Below are 19,887 nucleotides of genomic sequence, written 5' to 3'. Positions count from 1 at the left end.
ATTTTTCTCCCTCTCTCAGTATATTAGAACCCGGGGTCATTCCATGAAGCTGATTGGTGGGAGATTCAGGACAGATAAAAGACGGTACTTCTTCACACAGCGCATAATTACACTGTTGAATTTGCTACCACAAGATGTAGGGTTGGCCACCAATTTGGATGGCTTTGAAGGGGGTTAGACAAATTCCTGGAGGAGAAGGCTATCAATAGTTACTAGTCCTGATGCCTCTATGCTACCTCCAGTATCAGAGGCAGCTTGTCTATGCACACCAGTAGCTGGGGAACATGGGCAGGAGGGTGCTGTTGCACACATTTCGTGCTTGTGGGTTTCTCATTGACAGCTCATCAGCCACTGTATGAATGGAAAGCTGGAGTAGATGGACCCTTGGTCTGACCCAGCATGGCTCTTCTTATGTTCCTAAGGCCATCCCTCCCATGAAATAAAGTGAGGCAACTGCATCAGGTGGCAGAGTGGGAGAAGCAGCAAACTGCACCACCACCACTCCCTGCCAGGAGGGTCCACTGGTGCTTCCCCACCAGCAGGTGTCCTGGAGAGCCCTGCCAGCCAGTCACCCACTGTGGAATTTGCCACAGCAAGAGGGTGGCTGATGGGTCTCTCTGGAGCTGCCGCCCACTCTCTGTTTCCCTCATTTTGTGCCCCTTTACTTTTGTCACCAGCACGTCGGGTTCAGTGGAGAGCCATGCAGCTGGAAGAAGCAGCCGCAGGCAAGCTCTTGTGAGAGCCCCAAAGCCACTTCTTCCAGCTGTGCAGCTCTCCATGCTGCCAAAATGGCAAATGGCAAAGAGACGAGGAAGGGGGGCATGATGTGGTGATGACAGGAAGGTGTGCAATGCAGCAGTGCATGTTCTCTCCCACTTCAGGTGGTGAGAGTTCTTTTGCCAGGGCTGACCCTTACAGCACCTTATGGCTGCAACAGGAAAGATAAAGCAGCCTGTGCTACCTTCTGCTTGTATCAGCAATTAGAGGGAGGGAGCGTAGCTCAGTGGTAGAGCACCTCTTTGCATGCAGAAGTTCCCAGATTCAATCCCCAGCATCTCCAGGTAGAGCAGGAGAAACTCCTGCCTGAAACTCTGAAGAACTCCTGCCAGTCAGCGTTAACAGTACCGGGCTAGATGGGCCAATGGTCTAACTCAGCATTAAGGCAGCTTCCTACGCTCTTAAAGTGAGAAGCCTCTAGAATGCACAAGTATCAGGTTTGGCATACCACCACTAACTCATCAAGGCTTGTCACCACCATCGTCTTGTGGCAGACACTTCTGTAATGGATTTATGGAACTCTGCCGCAAGATGTGGTGATGGCCATTTGCTCAGCTGGCTTTAAAGCAGGATTACAAAAATAATGGGAGAGAAGTCCATCGATAGCTCCCAGTCATGATGCATATTCATCCTCCATGTTTGGAGGCTGTGTGCCCTGGAATTGCCAGCCACTGGGAGCAACAGCGGAAGCAGGTCATTGCCTTCATGTCTTGCTTGTGGACTTCCCAGAGGCATCTGATGGACCAGTGTGAGAAACAGGATTCTCAGTAGATAGACCCAGGGTACGATCCAGCAAGGCTGCTCTTACTCTCTTATACTTAAATTTCAGGCAGTTTTTAGTGGTGTTGCAAAGCCAAATCTTGATCGACTGGCACTAATGAACACTGCATACCAAACTTTTTTTTCCCCCAGCAGCCAGGGGCTCCAACAGTCACCAGAACAGATGGTGACCTCTAGTTTTATTGCGGTTTAAACCTTTTAATGTTTTTGTATTATCTTTTTATTATGCTTGTGTATTTTATGGTTTTAAGCAGGGGTAGACAATGCAGTGCCCGTAGACACCAGTGTTTCCCTAGACACTTTTCCTGGAGCCTACCAAGATGCAGTACCCCTCACACTTTAAAAAAGAGGGTTAACACGTTTTCTTACCAGCCACTGGAATTGCTTCTAAGCAAAGCAAAGACCTCTAGCTGCTGCCATCTTCATTTCCCATGAATGCCTCTGGGCTACATGGTGGAGCTCAGAGATTCTTAGGAAATGAAGATAGCTGCAGACTGATGCTTTCCTGTACAGTATGCCCAGCCATCAAGAACAAGAAGAGGAAAAGAACAAAGGTGCTGAAAACTGGGTTCAGTGAAGTTGTTTAGCATATTTTGGCTCAGACCCCACTCGGCCTTGTACTCAGTCATTTGGGAAGGTTCCTTGCCCTTGTGACAAGCCACACATCCCAGGGCAGCCATTTTGTGGTGATGCCCATGATAGTGTCTCAAATTGCCAAATGTGTTCACAGGCCCTCAAAGGCTGCATACCCCTGGGTTTAAGTCTTGTTTTGTGAATCTCCCAGAAAGCTTTAGCTACTGGGCAGTATAAATGTAATAAATCAATAAGCAAATGTAATAAATCAATAAATCCTAAGGAGTGCTGAAATGGTAAAGTTTGAAGGTCAGGCGCTCTGGCAGTCCGTATATCCAGCCCCACAAGGAGAGTCCAATAATGCAGGTGGCTTGTTGATCTATATCTACAGAAAAATCCCTCACACACACACACACACACACACACACACACAGAGCTACTGTGAGAATTGCAGCTAAGCTCAGAGGATAGAGGGAAGTCCGAGGGGGGTGGAAGATGACATCATCATACTTGCTAATCAAAATGTCTCAGAGTTTCAACCTGTGAGCCCTAGCTCCACTATACCACCGCTCCTAAGTGTAAGCTGTACACCAGAAAAAGAGATGCTACAGGGGGGACGGGGGGGTTGCAGTGCAGGCTGGTGGCTCCAGTGTCAGTGGGGTGGTGAATCCACTCCAGGTTTCAGTCAGAACCAGTCAGAACTCTAAACGAGCTCTCCAGGGTGCTTCCATACTGAAACCTGAAGCAGATTCTCTGCCCCACTGCCATAGGAGCCATCAGCCTCCACTGGGGAGTAGGGGTGTTTTTGTGGAGTATATTTTCCTGCTTCCCGCATCTAATTTATGTTAATTATTTCTCACATGGCATCCAGATCTGGCAGTTTGTGATGTATCTTCCCACCCACCCCAGGATATGTGCACAGTTTTATGTATATGGGTATGCTAAGATTGAAACAATATAATTTATCAGATTTTGTGATGTTAATATTGCTAAAACGGTGGGAAACCCAAACTGATTATTTCTCCTGGGTTCCTTCAGAAAGACATTGCCTACTAGTAATCTCTTAAAATGCTATTTCCAAAGAGATGGGTGCTAAAAGAGACTCTCTTTCTCACATATGCCCACTCGCAGTTTTTTTTTTTTTTCTGTCTTTCACAAGGTACCATTTTATGGACAATTAGTTTTATTTGTCTCCAGTGTTCACATAGCATATCGCAAACTTTTCCTTTGCTGCTCTTTATACTAATGAGACTGAGTAACGTTTGCTTTCTGCTAACTAATAGAAATAGGCATCTGAATGTGCTAGTTTTGGTCACTGCCTGCTAGAGGCAACCAGGCACTGTGCGTGTTTGGTAGGTGATGCTCTAGCAAAAACAATATCTTCAATTAAAACACATGTCCCAAATGTGTACAGAATGCTTGTTCAACAGTTTATCTCAAATACTCATGAAATCTAAGTAATCTGGGCTGATTTTTTAAATTATTTTGCAGTTCAAGGTTGCTTCACACAGTGTCACTTTCATATATTAAATTAATCTTTGGGAAATATTCCTTAATTAATAAGAAAATAGGGGTACGTTGCATTGCAGAAGTGTATTTATCATTTATTTATTATTAAAAATTTATATACCGCCTTACCTGCTCAAAAGCCTTGAAGGCAGCATACCATTTAAAATAATAAAAACATAAAACAATAAAAACAAGAAGAGTAAATCCATTAAAACATCAAAACTACACATTTTAAAAGGCAAGATTGAAAATATGCATCTTTACAACCTTTCTCAAGGCCAAGAGAGTGAGAGCCAATTGTAGTTCTTGAGGGAGTGCATTCCATAATTTGAGGGCAACACAGGAGAAAGCCCTTTCCCACATGCTGAACAAACAGGCCTCCTTGGATAATGGTGTCCTCAAAAGAGCTTTTCCTACAAATCTTAATACCTGGGCAGGTTCATAGCAAGACAGGTGGTCCCTTAGATGGTCAGGCTCTAAGCCATTTAGGGCTTTAAAGGTTAAGATCAACACCTTGAATTGAGCCCGGAAAGTGACTGGCAACCAGTGCAGGTCTTTCAGGACAGGTATAATATCGTCCAGGTACTGTGCACCGGTTAGCAGCCTTGCTGCCAGATTTTGCAGCAATTGAAGCTTCTGGACACTCTTCATGAGTAGCCCCACATAGCGCACATTGCAATAGTCTAAATGTGATGTAACCAAGGCATGGGTAACTTTTGTTAGGTCGGACCAATTCGGGAACAGTTACAGCTGGCACACAAACATAATTGTGCAAATGCACTCCTTGCTACTGCTGCCACCTGAAGATTGACACTTGAATATTCACATCTGAAGTGCAAATTGTTACTTGCATAGTCTCCTGTGTTGAGTAAGGATTGCCTTCAGGTGAACAGTGGTGATGACTTCCCTGGCTTAAGCCCCTTTCAGAAGTTTTGCGTGTGCTTTATAATCCAAAACCTAGGCGTGGCCACAGAGAAAGCCCTCTCTCATGTTCCCACCAACTGTATTTCAGACAGTGATGGGTCACACAAGAGCACCTCCCCAGTTGATCTGAGTAGACCTGCAGGCTCAAGTGAAAAGAGACAGTCTTAAGTGTTCTGAGCCTAACCCACTTAGGCTGCATATGCATTCAGATACAAATTTAAAAAATATACTGATATACATTTAAAATATTGCGATAATTTAAAGAGAAATGGAGTACATCTCGCCATAGTGGAGAAGACTGTGACCAGATGACATTTGCACCTGCTCAGTCTGCTGCTGTCCAGGTGCTACCTGCAGATGGGTAACTTCAAGGCCCCTCGTGCTCTCCCTCCTGTACCAAATTTTGCATGGTGTGGAGAAAGTGGATAGGGAGACATTTCCCCCCTCTCTTGTAATACTAGAACCCGGGGTTGTCCCATAAACTGGGAGAACTTCTTCACACAGCACGTAGTTTGTTTGTTTATTTGTTTATTAATTAATTAATTAATTAGATTAGATTAGATTAGATTGGATTTATTAGCCACCCATCTGGCCAGCTACCCAGCCACTCTAGGCGGTGTACAATAGAAATAACAACACAAAATACAACAAATTTACATAATCAACCGGACAATCAACATTGTTCTAAAAAAAAACCCTAACCCACCCCAAATGCCCGCCTGAACAGCCAGGTTTTCAAAGCCTGGCAGAAGCTCATAAAAAAACTGAAAGTTTCATAGTTAAACTATGGAATTCACTTCCACAAGATGTAGTGATGGCTACCACCGTGGATGGCTTTAAAAGAGGATTGGACAAATTCATGGAGGAAAAGGCTGTCAGTGGTTAATCCTGCTGGCTATGTGCTGCCTCCAGTATCAGAGGCAGTATGCTTATGTACACCAGTTGCTGGGGAACATGGGCAGAAGGTGCTGTTGCACTTGTGTCCTGCTTGTGGGTTTCCCATGGGCAGCTGGTTGGCTACTGTGTGAACAGAATGCTAGACTGGATGGACCCTTGGCCTGATCCTGCAGGGATCTTCTTATGTTCTTTATCTTTAAATTGGACTGAGACTAGCCAGCCTTTCAAATACAGGACATATGGCCACCCTATTGCATGTTCTTTCTTATCTCATGGAGGGAGCAATCCTACCTTGATCAACAGTTGCCTCCGAGCCCAGGGGCAACCGCCTGTCAGGTGCAGGGTGGGGGGAGTGGTGAGGAACGGATCTTCTCCTTGCTTCTCCTGCCTGGCTTTTGCAGCTAGACAGCCAATTTTGGCTGTCTAGCCACGGGACCTTGGAGCGTGGGAAGCAGCAGCCGGACGACAAGTAGGATGTGTCATACCGGATTTCCGACTTCCCCGCCCCTGGTAACGCCCAGTTTTCACCGCTCCGTGCTCCTCTTCTGAGGAGTGCGGGGCTGATTCGTGCTGCCTATGAGGCAGCGCGGGAGAGGATGGGGGTTGGTTCTCAGGGAACCAACCTCAGAGTACGGGCTCCAAGGTTGGTTCCCGGGAACTGACCCATCCTATGGCCATCTAGCTGCTTACTAGCGGCCATAGGATTGTGCCCTAAATGAACAATAATCTCCCAGTTCTTCCAAAATCCTTCATAGCTCATTTTGTTTTCTCCTTTTTTAAAAAAGAGACACCTGTTTCTATTCTAACAGTACACCACGTGGAAAATTACAGTTCCAAGCTGAGTTACTCAGGTATAATGGATTCAAATTTACAAGAGTTTCAAATTTTTCTTATCTAAAACTATGTACAACACCAGAAAAGGTCAAGCCCTATTATGAAATGAGAGGTTTGTATTTGAGAGATCCAGATTTCATGTCATGTGCTCAACGGTTTAGTTTACAGCATGGTACTAACCACTGTGAATGGATTTACATGCCTGTCACTCAAGACTGATAAGATTTCTGCCCTCTGGAAATAAGAAGTCATATCCAGAAGGTTTTCCTGTTCTTCTTCAGGCATAACATTGGTCAAGTGGATGCAAAAATGAAAACAGAAATAATCCCAAACAAAAACAAACAAGCCACCCATAAAGTATGGGTACAATATCACATACAATAAACATGACTTCCAAAATATCACATGCTTCCATGCAAAAGAGATACAGATTTACTGGAACAGCTCAAACTGCTACTTCAACTACACTTATGAGATGCCAGGTATAAGGCAGTAAAGATGCCATGTTAGACCACAGGTAACTCCGAACGCTATGCTTCTTCATCTTTTTGCAAATAATGATCTTGGATTCCTGCAGAAAGACCTTCTTAAGCAATTGTATACTGCTGCAAAGCTATTTACAGTGTATAATTGGAAGTCTCCCAAGCAACCAGCTAAAGAGCAATGGGTTGGTAAAATTTGGAAGACTATGACTACATATATATAAACCTACTCAGGAAGTGCAGCAAGCAAGGAATCCTAACTTTAAGAAAGATATTATGGCACCATGTTTTCCATTTATTTCCAGTGTTGAAGGCCTTCAAACTTTTGATCAAAGTACCACCAAGTACAGTTGCCTATATTTTTTTCTGGCTAATACACACATACACACAAAATAACACACCCTCGTACATGCTCCTTTTAGATGTTGTATAAATTGCATTTTTACTCTTTCAATAGGTATTGAGCTCTTACTTAGGCTGTTTTACTGTACATGTTCCATAGTCTGTAACAGTATCGGTTATAGACTAATAATTACAATTAGTGAATGCCTTTCTTCCTTAGTGGTCTTGATTTATGCATCTTCTTCTTTTCATTGCCTTTATTTTGTTAACTTTATTTCGAAATAAAATAAAAATTCATGAGGAAAAAAAGATAAGATGCCAAAGACTTCAATGCCTACTACAATGATGATCATCAGGTGGGGCCGAGGGACAGGGAGCTTTCATCTCTATATTTTGAGGGGGAGAGGTAAAAATTGCCAACAGAGGCATCTGGAGGCATTTGCGAATCCGCAAATCTGATTTGGGCCAGTCCAGGGACTCCAAATTCAAAATCAGGTGTATTCAAGATACTGAATCTTTAAATTGTACAGTCCCTCTTGAATTAACCATAAGGTGGCCACACCAGGGTACCATAAACAAGTTGAGCATTAGTAACTATAACACGATCTTGGCCAAGTTGATTTGAAATAAATTGCTAAAGAATTGGCATGTTGATAATCTAGCTGGTTAGTCTAGTCTCATCAGGTTAAGTCAATCTGTCAATCTTAATGATTACATTGATACCTTTTGTTCCTTTAGAATCAAACTTATTTCTTTTCGATTGTTAAAGATTTAGTCATAGGATGCCTTTACATCTTGTGTGTCTTCATTGCATTTATGGCTGACCATTTCCAGCTCTGAACTACTGTAATTTCCTCATTTTGGAAGAGCAAGAGTGGCTCAACTGTTCTTGCTCTGCAGCAGAATGTTTGTATTTATAACCAGTCATAGCAGTGTGCAGTATAGGTGTGAACTAGACATTAAAAGCACAACCCTATGCATGTTTAGACAGAAAAATGTCCTACAGCACCCAGCATCCCTCAGCCATCCATGCTGGCTGGGGACTGCTGGGAGTTGTAGGGCTTTTTTCTGCCTTAAATTGCATAGGATTGCGCCCTTAGTCACATATATTTTTGATCTGTATATCCTACCAGCAGCACTGGCTTCCACTGTCCCTGAGATCAATGTTTGTGAATATTCTGATGTTCTGTCCCTCCCACCAGTTCTTCCCTGTTAGGAAGCCTAACAATGCACAAGGAACTCTGGGACTTGTAGTTCTTGAGAAGGCATAACACATAGGGAAGCACACATCTCTCTGTCAAACTTAACTGCACAAGGGTATAGCCTCTCTTCTAGAGAAGGGCCTCTGCCAGCAACTCACTCCTCAGAATGTTGCTTGCTGTAGTCTCACACTTCTTGTGACTGGCTGCAGCAGCTCTCACAAGATCTGGCAATGCATACGTAGATACAGGGAAATGAAATGTCCATAAATATAATCTACAACGTTGCCTCAGGGTTTCTTTGATCATGGTAATGGGGTTGTAGACTGCACCAGGGCCCCATGGATCTCTCGGGCCTGGTAAAGTCAGAGTACCCTTCCCCCACTCCAAGTCCGCTCTGCTGGGACCTGTCCCCTCACTATAGAGAAAAAAAGGGCAGGTGTTAGGCAACTGCTTTCTCTATCCATCCAGCTTCTGTAAAGTCTGGTTCCAGCTCAGGGTGCATCTGTGGAAAAACATCCAAGACGCTCCTACTTTGTGTCACTTCAGCATTAGACTAGGATTTCGAAAAGTTCCCAGAAAAGCAGGGAAGATATGGTGCATGTTGACAGCTTCCATGTGGATCTCTGCCATAAAGTGCCTACCTCTTGGCAGGCTCCAGAATGCCGTCTTAAAATGTTAATCCAAAGTATACTTCCACAGAAGTAACTTGGACTGAAATCTGTGAGGCTTATAATAGCAGTGGTATTCAGCATTTATGTTAGCTTTCTTCCATAATGGCTTAGAGTACTTAACCTACATTATCTTAGTGACTTTTGTGGACTGGATTAGGGCCAATAAAGTGAGACTCAATCCAGACAAGACGGAGGTACTGTTAGTGGGTCATTCGTCTGCCCAGCTAGTTGATGTTCAACTTGTTCTGGAGGGGGTTGCACTCCCCCTAAAGGATCAGGTTTATAGTTTGGGGGCATTCTTGGATCTAGCATTGTCACTAGAAGCACCGGTGGACTGAGTGGTATGGAGCACCTTTTATCAGCTTAGGCAGATACACAACTACATCCTTATCTGGACAGAGATAGTCTAGCTACAGTTATCCATGCTCTGATAACCTCTCGTCTGGATTACTGCAATGCATTACATATAGGGCTGCCTTCGAAAACGGTCTGGAAACTTCAGCTGGTCCAAAGTAGGTTGGAGATTGTTAAGGGGACTGGCCAATGTGATCATATTATGCCAGTACTTTTCCATCTGCACTGGCTGCCAGTCCATTTCCAGGCCCAATTCAAGGTGCCCACAGTAACATTCAAAGCCCTAAACAGCTTGGGGCCAGGTTATCTGAAGGATCACCTCCTCCCATATGTACCTGCCTGGACCCTAAGATTATCTTCAAGGGTTACAGAATCATAGAATAGTGGGGTTGCAAGGGGCCTATAAGACCGTCGAGTCCAACCCCCTGCTCAATGCAGGAATCTAAGTCAAAGCATCCCTGACAGATGGCTGTCCAGCTTCATCTTGAATGCCCCCAGTGTGGGAGAGCCCACTACCTCGCTAGGTAATTGGTTCCATTGTCGTATTGCTCTATCAGTCAGGAAGTTTTTCCTGATGTTCAGCTGGAACCTGGCTTCCTGTAACTTGAGCCCATTATTCCATGTCCTGCACTCCGGGATGATCGAGAAGAGATCCCGGCCTTCCTCTCTGTGACAGCCTTTCAAGTACTTGAAGAGCGCTATCACGTCTCCCCTCAGTCTTCTTTTCTGAAGGCTAAACATGCCCAGGTCTTTCAGTCTCTCTTTGCTTTGTTTCCAGTCCCCTGATCATCTTTGTTGCCCTCCTCTGAACCCTCTCCAGCTTGTCTGCATCCTTCTTAAAGTGTGCTGCTCAGAACTGGACACAGTACTCCAAATGGGGCCTAACCAGTGCTGAGTAGAGGGGAACTAGTAGTTCCTGGGATTTGGAAGCTATGCTTCTATTAATGCAGCCCAAAATAGCATTTGCCTTTTTTGCAGCCACATCACATTGTTGGCTCATATTCAGCTTCTGATCGACAACAATTCCAAGATCCTTCTTGCTTGTAGTGTTGTTGAGCCAAGTATCACCCATCTTGTAACTGTGCATTTGGTTTCTTTTTCCTAGGTGCAGAACTTGGCAATTATCCCTATTAAATTTCATTCTGTTGTTTTCTGCCCAGCACTCCAGTCTATCAAGATCACTTTGAATTTTGTTTCTGTCTTCCAAGGTATTAGCTATCCCGCCCAATTTTGTGTCATCTGCAGATTTGATCAGCATTCCCTGCACCTCCTCCTCCAAGTTATTAATAAAAATGTTGAAGAGCACTGGGCCCAGGACTGAGCATTAGTGTATGGACATTGGGCATTAGTGTATAGACATTGAAGACCATGTGCTTCATAGTCTGGCTTTCTTCCTACATGTTTCTGAAGACTATTATTGGGCGCTATTAGAGCTGTTCTCTCCGTTGTGGTGCATGAGCCTTCATCCACTGTTACCCCCAACTTTACATCTTCCTCCCCTGTAGGATTCAGTTTAAAGCCCCCCGATGAAGTTCTTCATGCTGTGGCCAAACACATTCTTCTGCTCCCTGCTGGATCAGACCAAGGGTACATCTAGTCCAGCATTCTGTTCACACAGTGGCCAACCAGCTGTCAACCAGGAACCCACAATCATGGCATGAGTGCAACAGCACCCTCCCACCCATGTTCCCCAGCAACTGGTGTACATAGGCTCACTGCCTCTGGCACTGGAAGAAACACATAGCCATGAAGACCAGTAGCCACTGATAGCCTTTTCCTCCAGGAATTTGTCCAACCCCCTTTTAAAGCCATCCAAACTGGTGGCCATCACTACTTCCTGTGGTAGCAAATTCCATAGTTTAAGTATGCGCTGTGTGAAGAAGTCCTTCCTTTTCTCTGTCCTGAATCTCCCACCAATTAGCTTCATAGGATGACCCCGGGTTCTAGTATACTGAGAGAGGGGAAAAATTCTCCACACCATGCATAATTTTGTAGACCTGTGTCATGTCTCCCCTTACCCTCCTTTTTTCCAAGCTAAACAATCCCAGCTGTTTTAACCTTCTCTCATAGGGGAGATACTCTAGCCCCTTGATCATTTTAGTTGCCTTTTTCTGCACCTTTTCCAGCTCTACAGTATCTTTTTTTAGGTGTGGTGACCAGAACTGGACACAGTATTCCAAGTGTGGTCACACCATAGATTTGTATAGGGACAGCATGATCTTGGCAGTTTTATTCTCAATTCCTTTTCTAATTATGCCTAACATAGAGTTTGCCTTTTTTTACTGTAGCTTCACACTGGGTTGACATCTTCATTGATGTCAACCCGAGATCTCTTTCCTGGTCGGTCACTGCTAGCTCAGATCCCATCAGGCTGTACTTGAAGGTGGGATATTTTGCCCCAACTTACATCACTTTACACTTGCTTACATTGAACCGCATTTGCCATTTAGATGCGCATTCTCCTAGTTTGGAGAGATCCCTTTGGAGCTCTTCACAGTCCCTTTTTGTTTTAACCACCCTAAATAATTTGGTGTCATCCGCAAACTTGGCCACTTCACTGCTCACTCCTAATTCCAGATCATTTATGAACTGGTTGAAAAGCACTGGTCCTAATACAGATGCCTGTGGGACCCCACTATTTACTTCCCTCCATAGGGAGAATTTACCAGTTATTCCTCCTCTCTGCTTTCTGCTCTTTAACCAGTTTCTGATCCATAAGAGGGCCTGTCCTCTTATTCCATGACTAAGTTTTCTCAGGAGTCTTTGGCGAGGGACTTTGTCAAAAGCAGAATCAGTTGGACAAATTTGTCCTGGGTTCCCCTGACGTGGTGGTCTCAGAGGCAGAGTCTGATTTAGAGACAGAAGAATCTGATTTAGGGCCTAGTCAAGGTACGGAATGTCTCAGGGTCCTGAGAATTTGCCTTTGCCTGGTTTCACAGTACAACGCAGTCAGAGGGAGGCAGCGATCCTTTCTCAACTACAGCCAGAGCTAGCCTTGGAAAAAGCGCCAGAGTCACCTAAGGAACGTTCTTTGATAAGCAGCCAGGAGGCAGACTTAGCTAAGGAAAAGTCATGCCCAAGCCAAGGCTGTCTCCTAGGCAATGTTGGTGGCTGAAAAGGCAAGAGAAAAAGCACCTAGTTAGACAGAGTTCTCAACTCCAGGCTTACAATTCCCATAGGGCTAGATTGACAAGTGAGGAATTCTAGTTGGCCCTCCCCAGCATAAAACTTGGCACAGAGGCAACAGAGATTTGTGGGTACATCACCGTGGGTACCAGACACTTCTTTCCTTGAACTACTCTCTAACCCTGAACTAATGCATGCCTTGAATCCCATGCCTTTGAACCCTGTCTTGGACTGTACCACTGGACTTTAAGACTCTGTTTCTGGCTCCTGTTTGGATTATCGGGTTTATTTGAACTTGGGCTCACTAAAAACTCTGATCCATGGACTCTTGTGGGGTGCCTGTGTTTATGTCCTGCTGCAGTAAAGGAGTTTGCTGTTTCGTTAACACGTGTTTGGTTGCTGGTGTTTCACAGGAGCTTGGCCCTGACAAAATTTATCATGACTGGCCAAGCCCTGGCCAATGTTGTACCAACATTGGTTCTTGATATGTTTCCCAAAACTTAATTCTAAGAAAAGTCTCAGATTTGCAGATAATGCCTTTCTTTAGAAAATCAGTGGTGCAACCACACTTGGAATATTGTGTCTGGTCACTGCTCCTCAAAAAATATATTGTAGAGCTGGAAAAGGTGTGCAAAAGGGCAACCAAAATGAGCAAGGAGTTTGAGCAACTCGTCTATCAGGAAAGGCTACAATGTTAGGGGCTTTTTAGTTTAGAAATAAGGAGGGTGTGGGGAGACATGAGACAGGCATATAAAATTATGCATGGTGTGGAGAAAGTGGATAGGGAGACATTTTCCTCCCTCTTTCATAATACTAGAACTCAGGGTCATCCAATGAGGTTGAATGGTGGGAGATTCAAGACAGAGAAAAGGAAGTACTTCTTCACACAGCACATAGTTAAACTATGGAATTTGCTACCTCAAGACACAGTGATGGCCACCAGTTTGGGTGGCTTTAAAAGAAGGTTGGACAAAGTCCTGGAGGAGAAGGCTATAAGTGGCTACTAGTCCTGATGGCTATATGCTACCTCCAGTATCAGAGTCAGAATGCCTTTGTACATCAGTTTCTGGGAAACATAGTTGGGAGGGTGCTGTTGCACTCATCTCCTGCTCATGGGTTTCTCATGGACAGCTAGTTGGATGGCCTTGAAAGTGGATTAGTCAATTTTATGGAGGATAAGGCTTTCAGTGCTATTCAGCATGATGGATCTATATCCTGTATCAGAGGTAGTATGCCTCTGAATACCATTTGCTGGGGAACACAAGCGGGGCTGTGATCATGTCCTGCTTGTGGCATTCCCAGGGGCATCTGGTTCACCACTGTGCAAACAAAATGCTGGAGTAGACAGGCCTTTGGTCTGATCCAGCACAACTCTTCTTATGTTATTATGATATCTGATCTTTGTTATTTAAAAAAAGGCCCCCGTGGATTCTAAAGTGGACTTTAAACTGACATTCAGCTCTGTTGCAGTTCTGTCATGGTAACAGCTGCCCATTATGCAATTTTGCACCATACAGCACTGTAACATGGATAGACTATTATGATTACAAACACCTAACCAATTTCCTGCTATGAAGCACCTTGTAAACAGATATCCATCCCATATCTATTTACAAGGTAGCACTAGTTGATCAGTATGGAACAATCAATATTGGAATAATTGAGCTGTTTCCTAGTTTGGATTCAGTGAGCCCAAATTTTGCTGCTGACAGAAACACAGACAGCAGCTAAGGCAGAAAAAGAACCTTAAAGCTTTATGAACATCATAAAAATAATACATAAATATAGAGCAAAATGAACTGACATAAAAAAAAAAATCTGCCTGTTACGGAGGCTTCTTCATGTTCAGAGGTAATTTTAAAAAGTTATTGATCTTGAAATACCAAATGGAGAATTTACCATCTGTAGCCTTGCAACTGGGAAGGAAGAATGCTGTGGGTATTAACCAAATAGCACACAAATATAGGCAAGCCTCCTCAAAACCATTCCAAAACCCTGCTTGTCATGTCAGCCTGTTCAGGATTCAGCTCAAACACTTCATTTTTGAATGAGGTGTTGCATATTAGAGCTGAAGCAAAGCTGAGGGCAAGGGGAAAACACTGAATTTCCAAAACTGATATGGAGAAAAGCCAGGGCTGATCTACGGCTTGGGGTCTAAGCCATTTCACTTCCTGAGGCAGAAGCTGGTTCCAGTGCCACCTGCTGCTTCTTGATGCATCAGCAGCTTCTAAACACTGTATCTTCCTGAGTTGCTGGCACTGCAGAGAAGCTGCCCCAAGTCCTGTAATAATTATCCAGTTTGGATGGAAAACGCCAAAGTTGCAGGTCTCAAAAGACAGGCTGGGTGTTCATTGTAATCAACATCAATTAAAAAAAGACAAAAAAGCCTGAATGAAAATAAAAGACTATGAAATGAATGGTGGTTGTATCCAATGTTAGTCCTATTTAGAGTAGGCCCACTGAAATGAATGGGACTTAAGTTAGACTAACATCGGATACAACCCTGAGACAATAATAAATGGAACACAAAATGAATGGGGCTGTCAGAAATGAACTGAAACATGAAATACAAAGTCTTCAAGAACACAGCTCTAGCAGGTTGAGTACCCCTGCATCCAACCCAGTCCACAAAGCACATATGGTGACACGAGCGTTCTGTATGTAGAACTGCACACTCACAGGTGTGATTTGAGCAATTTATCTCCTCTTTTGTGGAGGACAAAGAGCTGCATGATTCTGGCATATACTTACACATTCCAATGCATGGAGCATTACTTAACATGCATGTTACAGGGGAAAGGGCCTTGCATGCCCCACTCCTCCATTGGTCCTCCAGTGTATCAAGAGGATCCAATCAAACCCAATGTAGAGACAAAGCAAAAGACTCGTCACCCCCCAGCCAGGGGTATGGATTGGGAAGAGGAAAGACCAGAGAATCCCACCAGGAACATGGTAAGCAGTTCCTCTGTGGGTGATTACTCTGGGTTCACCTGAGCCTTCAATTATTTAATTTCTGTCTTGCAGCACAGGAGCCATTCTCTTGCAAATGACTGCCCTCAATTAAGGTGTTTCCAAGATGTCGCCAGAGAGTTATTTTCATTTCCTGTGTTACCTTGTTGCAAAAGAAAATGGTTGCCTCCCAGTTACAATTTCCTCTCCTGGTTATGATTTTCTAACATTTTCTTTGGTGTTTGGTGGGTTGTGTCTTTCAACAGATATATGGCCATCATTGACCCTCTGAAGCCCAGACTGTCTGCCACTGCTACAAAAGTGGTGATTGCAAGCATCTGGATTCTGGCCTTCCTCCTTGCCTTTCCCCAGTGCCTCTTTTCCAAGACTAAAGTGATGCCTGGAAGAACTCTGTGCTATGTTTTCTGGCCAGGTGGTATGAAGCAGCGTTTCACGTAAGTCAGAGATGAAACAGCAATGCGCTCTTGCATGTTTTTTCCCCACACACACAAAGAACACAGGGCTGTGACTCAGTGGTACAGCACCTGCTTGGCATGCAGAAGGTCCCAGGTTCGATCCCTGGCATCTCCAGGTAGGGCTGGAAAACCTCCTGCCTGAAACCTGCTGCCAGTCAGTGTTGACAATACTGGGCTAGATGGAGTGGTCTGACCCAGTATAAGGCAGTTTCCCATGATCCTTTAGGAATGAGGCACCTGTTGTGCTGGATCGAACCAAAGGTTGTGCAAGCCATAGCGTGGACTGGTGGTGAGCTAAATGTGCTGTGATGAAAACTGAAGGATGGGGGTAAGGGAGGCAAAATGGGGAGCAAAATAAGTCTCCTTTCTTCACTGTATCCACAGCCAATGATGCAGTTTCGTAGCAAAGTCAACAAGGACAGTTTTTCCAACAACCACAGGCACTCCTCAAATTATCTCAGCTGTCGGGCAAGATATTCCCTTAGATCAGTCTTCTCCAGCCTAGAACCTCCAGATGTGTTAGAATACAAACCCTGACGTACGTGATGATGGGAGTTGTAGTCCGACACATCTGGAGGATGGCAGATTGATGTAGCCAGCCTTAGGTAATCAGGACTTAAGCCATTTAGAGCTTTAAAGGTAAGGAGCAAAACTTGGTGCTTAGAAATGGATTGGCAGCTAGTGCAGAGGCCTCAAAATAAGTGACATAGGAGAATATCAGTCCAAACTCCTTAACAGCAAAGAAACCACACTCCATACTAGCTGATGCAGTGAAGGCTCCAGGTTTTGGGGGACCCTTGGGTAAGACACCCTCAATGTGCCCCCTCGTTCGGTGAGTCTGCCTTCTCACCAGCATTGTCACCAGCTGCTCTTGCTTCTTATCCTCTTTCTCATCACTTGCTTGCTTGACAGGCAGAGACGAGCAAGGAGGCAGGAGCATCTGCTCTTCCTCCTTCTCTCCACCACAGTTATTTGGGCCAGAATGAGAGGCAGGTGAACAAGAAGGTTGCATTGGTGAAGAGAAGCAACTCCAGGGGGCTTTGGTCAGTGGGCCCCTGCTGTAGTGTGGGCCCTCAGCAAGTGCCCAACCATGCCTACCTTTGACACCAGCCCTGAGCTGAAGTGTCTGAACCATCTTCAGAGAAAACCCACACAGTATGTGTTACAGTCCAATCTGGAGGTTACCAAACAGACAATGCCAGGGCAGGAACCCAGCCAGGGCCAGCCCTACCAGAAGAAGTTGTGGGGCAGGAAGCAGTGGAGAGGTGCTGAAGGACAGAGCTGTATGTCCCATGTGACTTTTCCTGTACCCCCCGAGCCAGTGGAGGATGCTGCCTTGGAAAGTAAAGTGTTAAAGAAAGCTTCAACATGCCAATCCAGTTGGCCTCCGTCTATGCAATGGGGAACCTTCATCTCCTTCTTCTCTGCTGTTCAGTGTCCCATGCAGCCTAGCTAGGACTTTAACAGCAACTGCTACTGGGCAAGTACACAGCAACAGCCATTTTAGACCTGCTATGGGTTTTTCCCTGGCATTCTGCAGAAAATATGAAAAAAAAAACCAAAAAACAATATTAAAAGAAAAAATGCAGGAAGCACCACTTTAAGTCAGGTTGGGATCCATGTATCGGTCCCACCCTACCAGCTGAAGACCAATGGTCTATGGAAATGATAGAAAAGAAATAATAAATAAATAAATAAAATAAGTGCAAAAGAGCACTATGAACATGAATATGTGCACAGTAGGGCACAGTAAATGCAGATGCATGCAATGCAATAAATCAGTGGCTTGGAGCAATAGGAAGGGGGTGCACGTGGGGGGAGTTCCTGGGTAATTTATTACCATTTTTCATTATCTGTTATAATAACAATAAATGCTATTGGAAACCAAGGCAAAGAATTAGGACTGAAATAAAAACAAAGCCTTACAGTTTGAAACAGTTATTTCATCCTAGTGCAAAGCTACTGGGAAGAGGTTTCTAATATCAAAATTAAGAGCAAGTTTTAGTCTCGAGCCTCTTGTGGAATTACTGAAACTGTTTCCAAGCAAATAAGTAGGAAAACAAGGGGGGAAAGGCGATGGGAAGACAGGATAGGGTTTTTTGTGACAGCTGTGCAGGGTACAAGGTCACAGCAGTTACCATTTGGGGCAATATTGTTGTATGCAAGGCACTCCAAAAAGGCATCCCGTATGCCACAGGTGGCAACCTGTGGACTGCATGTAGGGATGGTGCCAGGTGCCTTCCTACTAATGCTGATTGCACTCTGGCTAGCCTGCCAAACAGCTGCCTGGCAGGGTGGTTGGAGCATGATTTAGCCATGAGGGATATTGGATGGGGCGGGGGGGGGGGTGACTGCATCCCATGGAGGCCTTGAGTGTGGCCTGCCACCAGTGCCCAAGTCTCTGAATCCCGGCCCTGCAAGCCCACTGCTCAGTTGTTTGGGAGATTGGAGGGAGCATGGTTGAGATGGGGAGGAGGCACACAGGAATGACTGTTCTTGTGCAGCTTCTTCCCCATCCCAATCACACTCTGATCAGCCTGCCAAACAGCAAGCTGGGGAGCACGACTGGATGTGAGTAAGGCACATATGAAGGATTGCCCCCATGCATTAACCTCCCTGGCTAAATCAAGTTCCAGCCAGCCCACCAAACAGCTGTTTGGCAGGTTGTCTGGAACTCAACTGGGATTAGAAGGAAGGCACACAGGGAGAGTCATCCCTGCATGACATTTAAATCATGCGCCTTCCCCTCCCTGCCCAGCCAATTGGTGCTGGGAAAAGTACCAATCAGCTGGACAAGAGGGAGGAGGATGCGTAATGGGATCACAGCACATGGGAAGAAGTTTTAACCTACTCCATACCTACACTCTGAGATAGGGGAGAGATGAGTATCTGGGTGTCTTTCGGGGTGCTGGGAAGGAGTGATTGTGTGTGAGAGAGGGGAGGAGGGAAGGACAGGGAGGGGGAGTGGGGGGAGATGAGAGGGGCCCTGGCCATGTGCATCACTGCCTATGGCCATGGCCATGCCCAGCACGTGCCCTCCACCCCATGGCCCATCATTGCATGTGGCAAAAAAGTTGCTGACCCCTCCCATATGTTACTAATTCTGTAATTTATGCCTTTATATTGAGAGAGAGAGAGACAGAGAGAGATGTCATTCACTCTGAAGATGCTAATTCTAGGAGAGAACTCCTTTCTCTTTATGCATATCATTTCTTGTCCCCCACCCCTCCCCACTAGGTGCAGGGATGTTAGAAAGGAATGGGTCAGGGAATGGGGAAAAATGCTCCAATTTTGCTAATGCTGAATGGTCATACAACATTTCGCCTTGTGTCCCCATCCTTCACATGAAGGAAAGCAATTGCTTTTAACAGTACAAACAGAACTTCTGTTCTGAGTGGTTCTTCTCAAAGAATGTGTTAGTTCAATGTTCTTCTCTTACAGGTATCACATCATTGTGATCGCACTGGTCTATTGCTTTCCATTGCTTGTCATGGGGATCACTTATACAATTGTTGGAATTACCCTATGGGGTGGAGAGATCCCAGGTGATACATCTGACAAATATCATGAGCAGCTGAAAGCAAAGAGGAAGGTACTGTTCAACTGAATCTTGCTTAATTAACTTAGTAATTTGTGTAGCTTCATAGTTATGGTTGCCAACTTTTCATTTAAACAATACTGGCTTCTTCGGCATAGCTGGATCATGCCCATTCCTTCCCCAGCCACATTTTTCTGCATCTAAACAAGATGGTTAAAATTTGATTTGAATAGACGATTGACACTGCCTACTTCTCATTTTCATTTGTTATCTAGCTATCATGTTCTTTAGCATTTTGACCTTACAAAGTTTGGTGTGGTTTCCAGAAGTTAGTGATGCTGGTGAGCACTTAGGTATAAAGGCTAAAGTGATCCCCAAGCATGTGGGAATACTGGGTGATGCAAATGTTATGAACGGTAACTAAATTCTAGTGCAACTATCTATGATGGCTGC

At 44.8% G+C, this 19,887-nt stretch overlaps 1 protein-coding gene across 1 annotated transcript in view; it reads left to right on the top strand.

Moving 5' to 3' along the window:
- Positions 1-19,887, top strand: part of TACR3 (tachykinin receptor 3) — a 69,333-nt gene that overhangs the window by 12,628 nt on the left and 36,818 nt on the right. Inside the window, exons 2-3 of the mRNA XM_084860242.1 lie at positions 15,687-15,875; positions 19,338-19,488. Of these exons, the coding sequence (XP_084716368.1) occupies positions 15,687-15,875; positions 19,338-19,488 (340 nt within the window). The remainder of the gene's footprint in view (positions 1-15,686; positions 15,876-19,337; positions 19,489-19,887) is intronic.

Source organism: Heloderma suspectum, chromosome 5 (assembly GCF_057233095.1).
Source record: "Heloderma suspectum isolate Gila_16-S chromosome 5, 16-S_ref, whole genome shotgun sequence".
Classification (NCBI taxonomy): domain Eukaryota; kingdom Metazoa; phylum Chordata; class Lepidosauria; order Squamata; family Helodermatidae; genus Heloderma; species Heloderma suspectum.
Note: the sequence above shows the minus strand (reverse complement) of the source record. Positions and strands in the feature narration are given on the sequence as shown.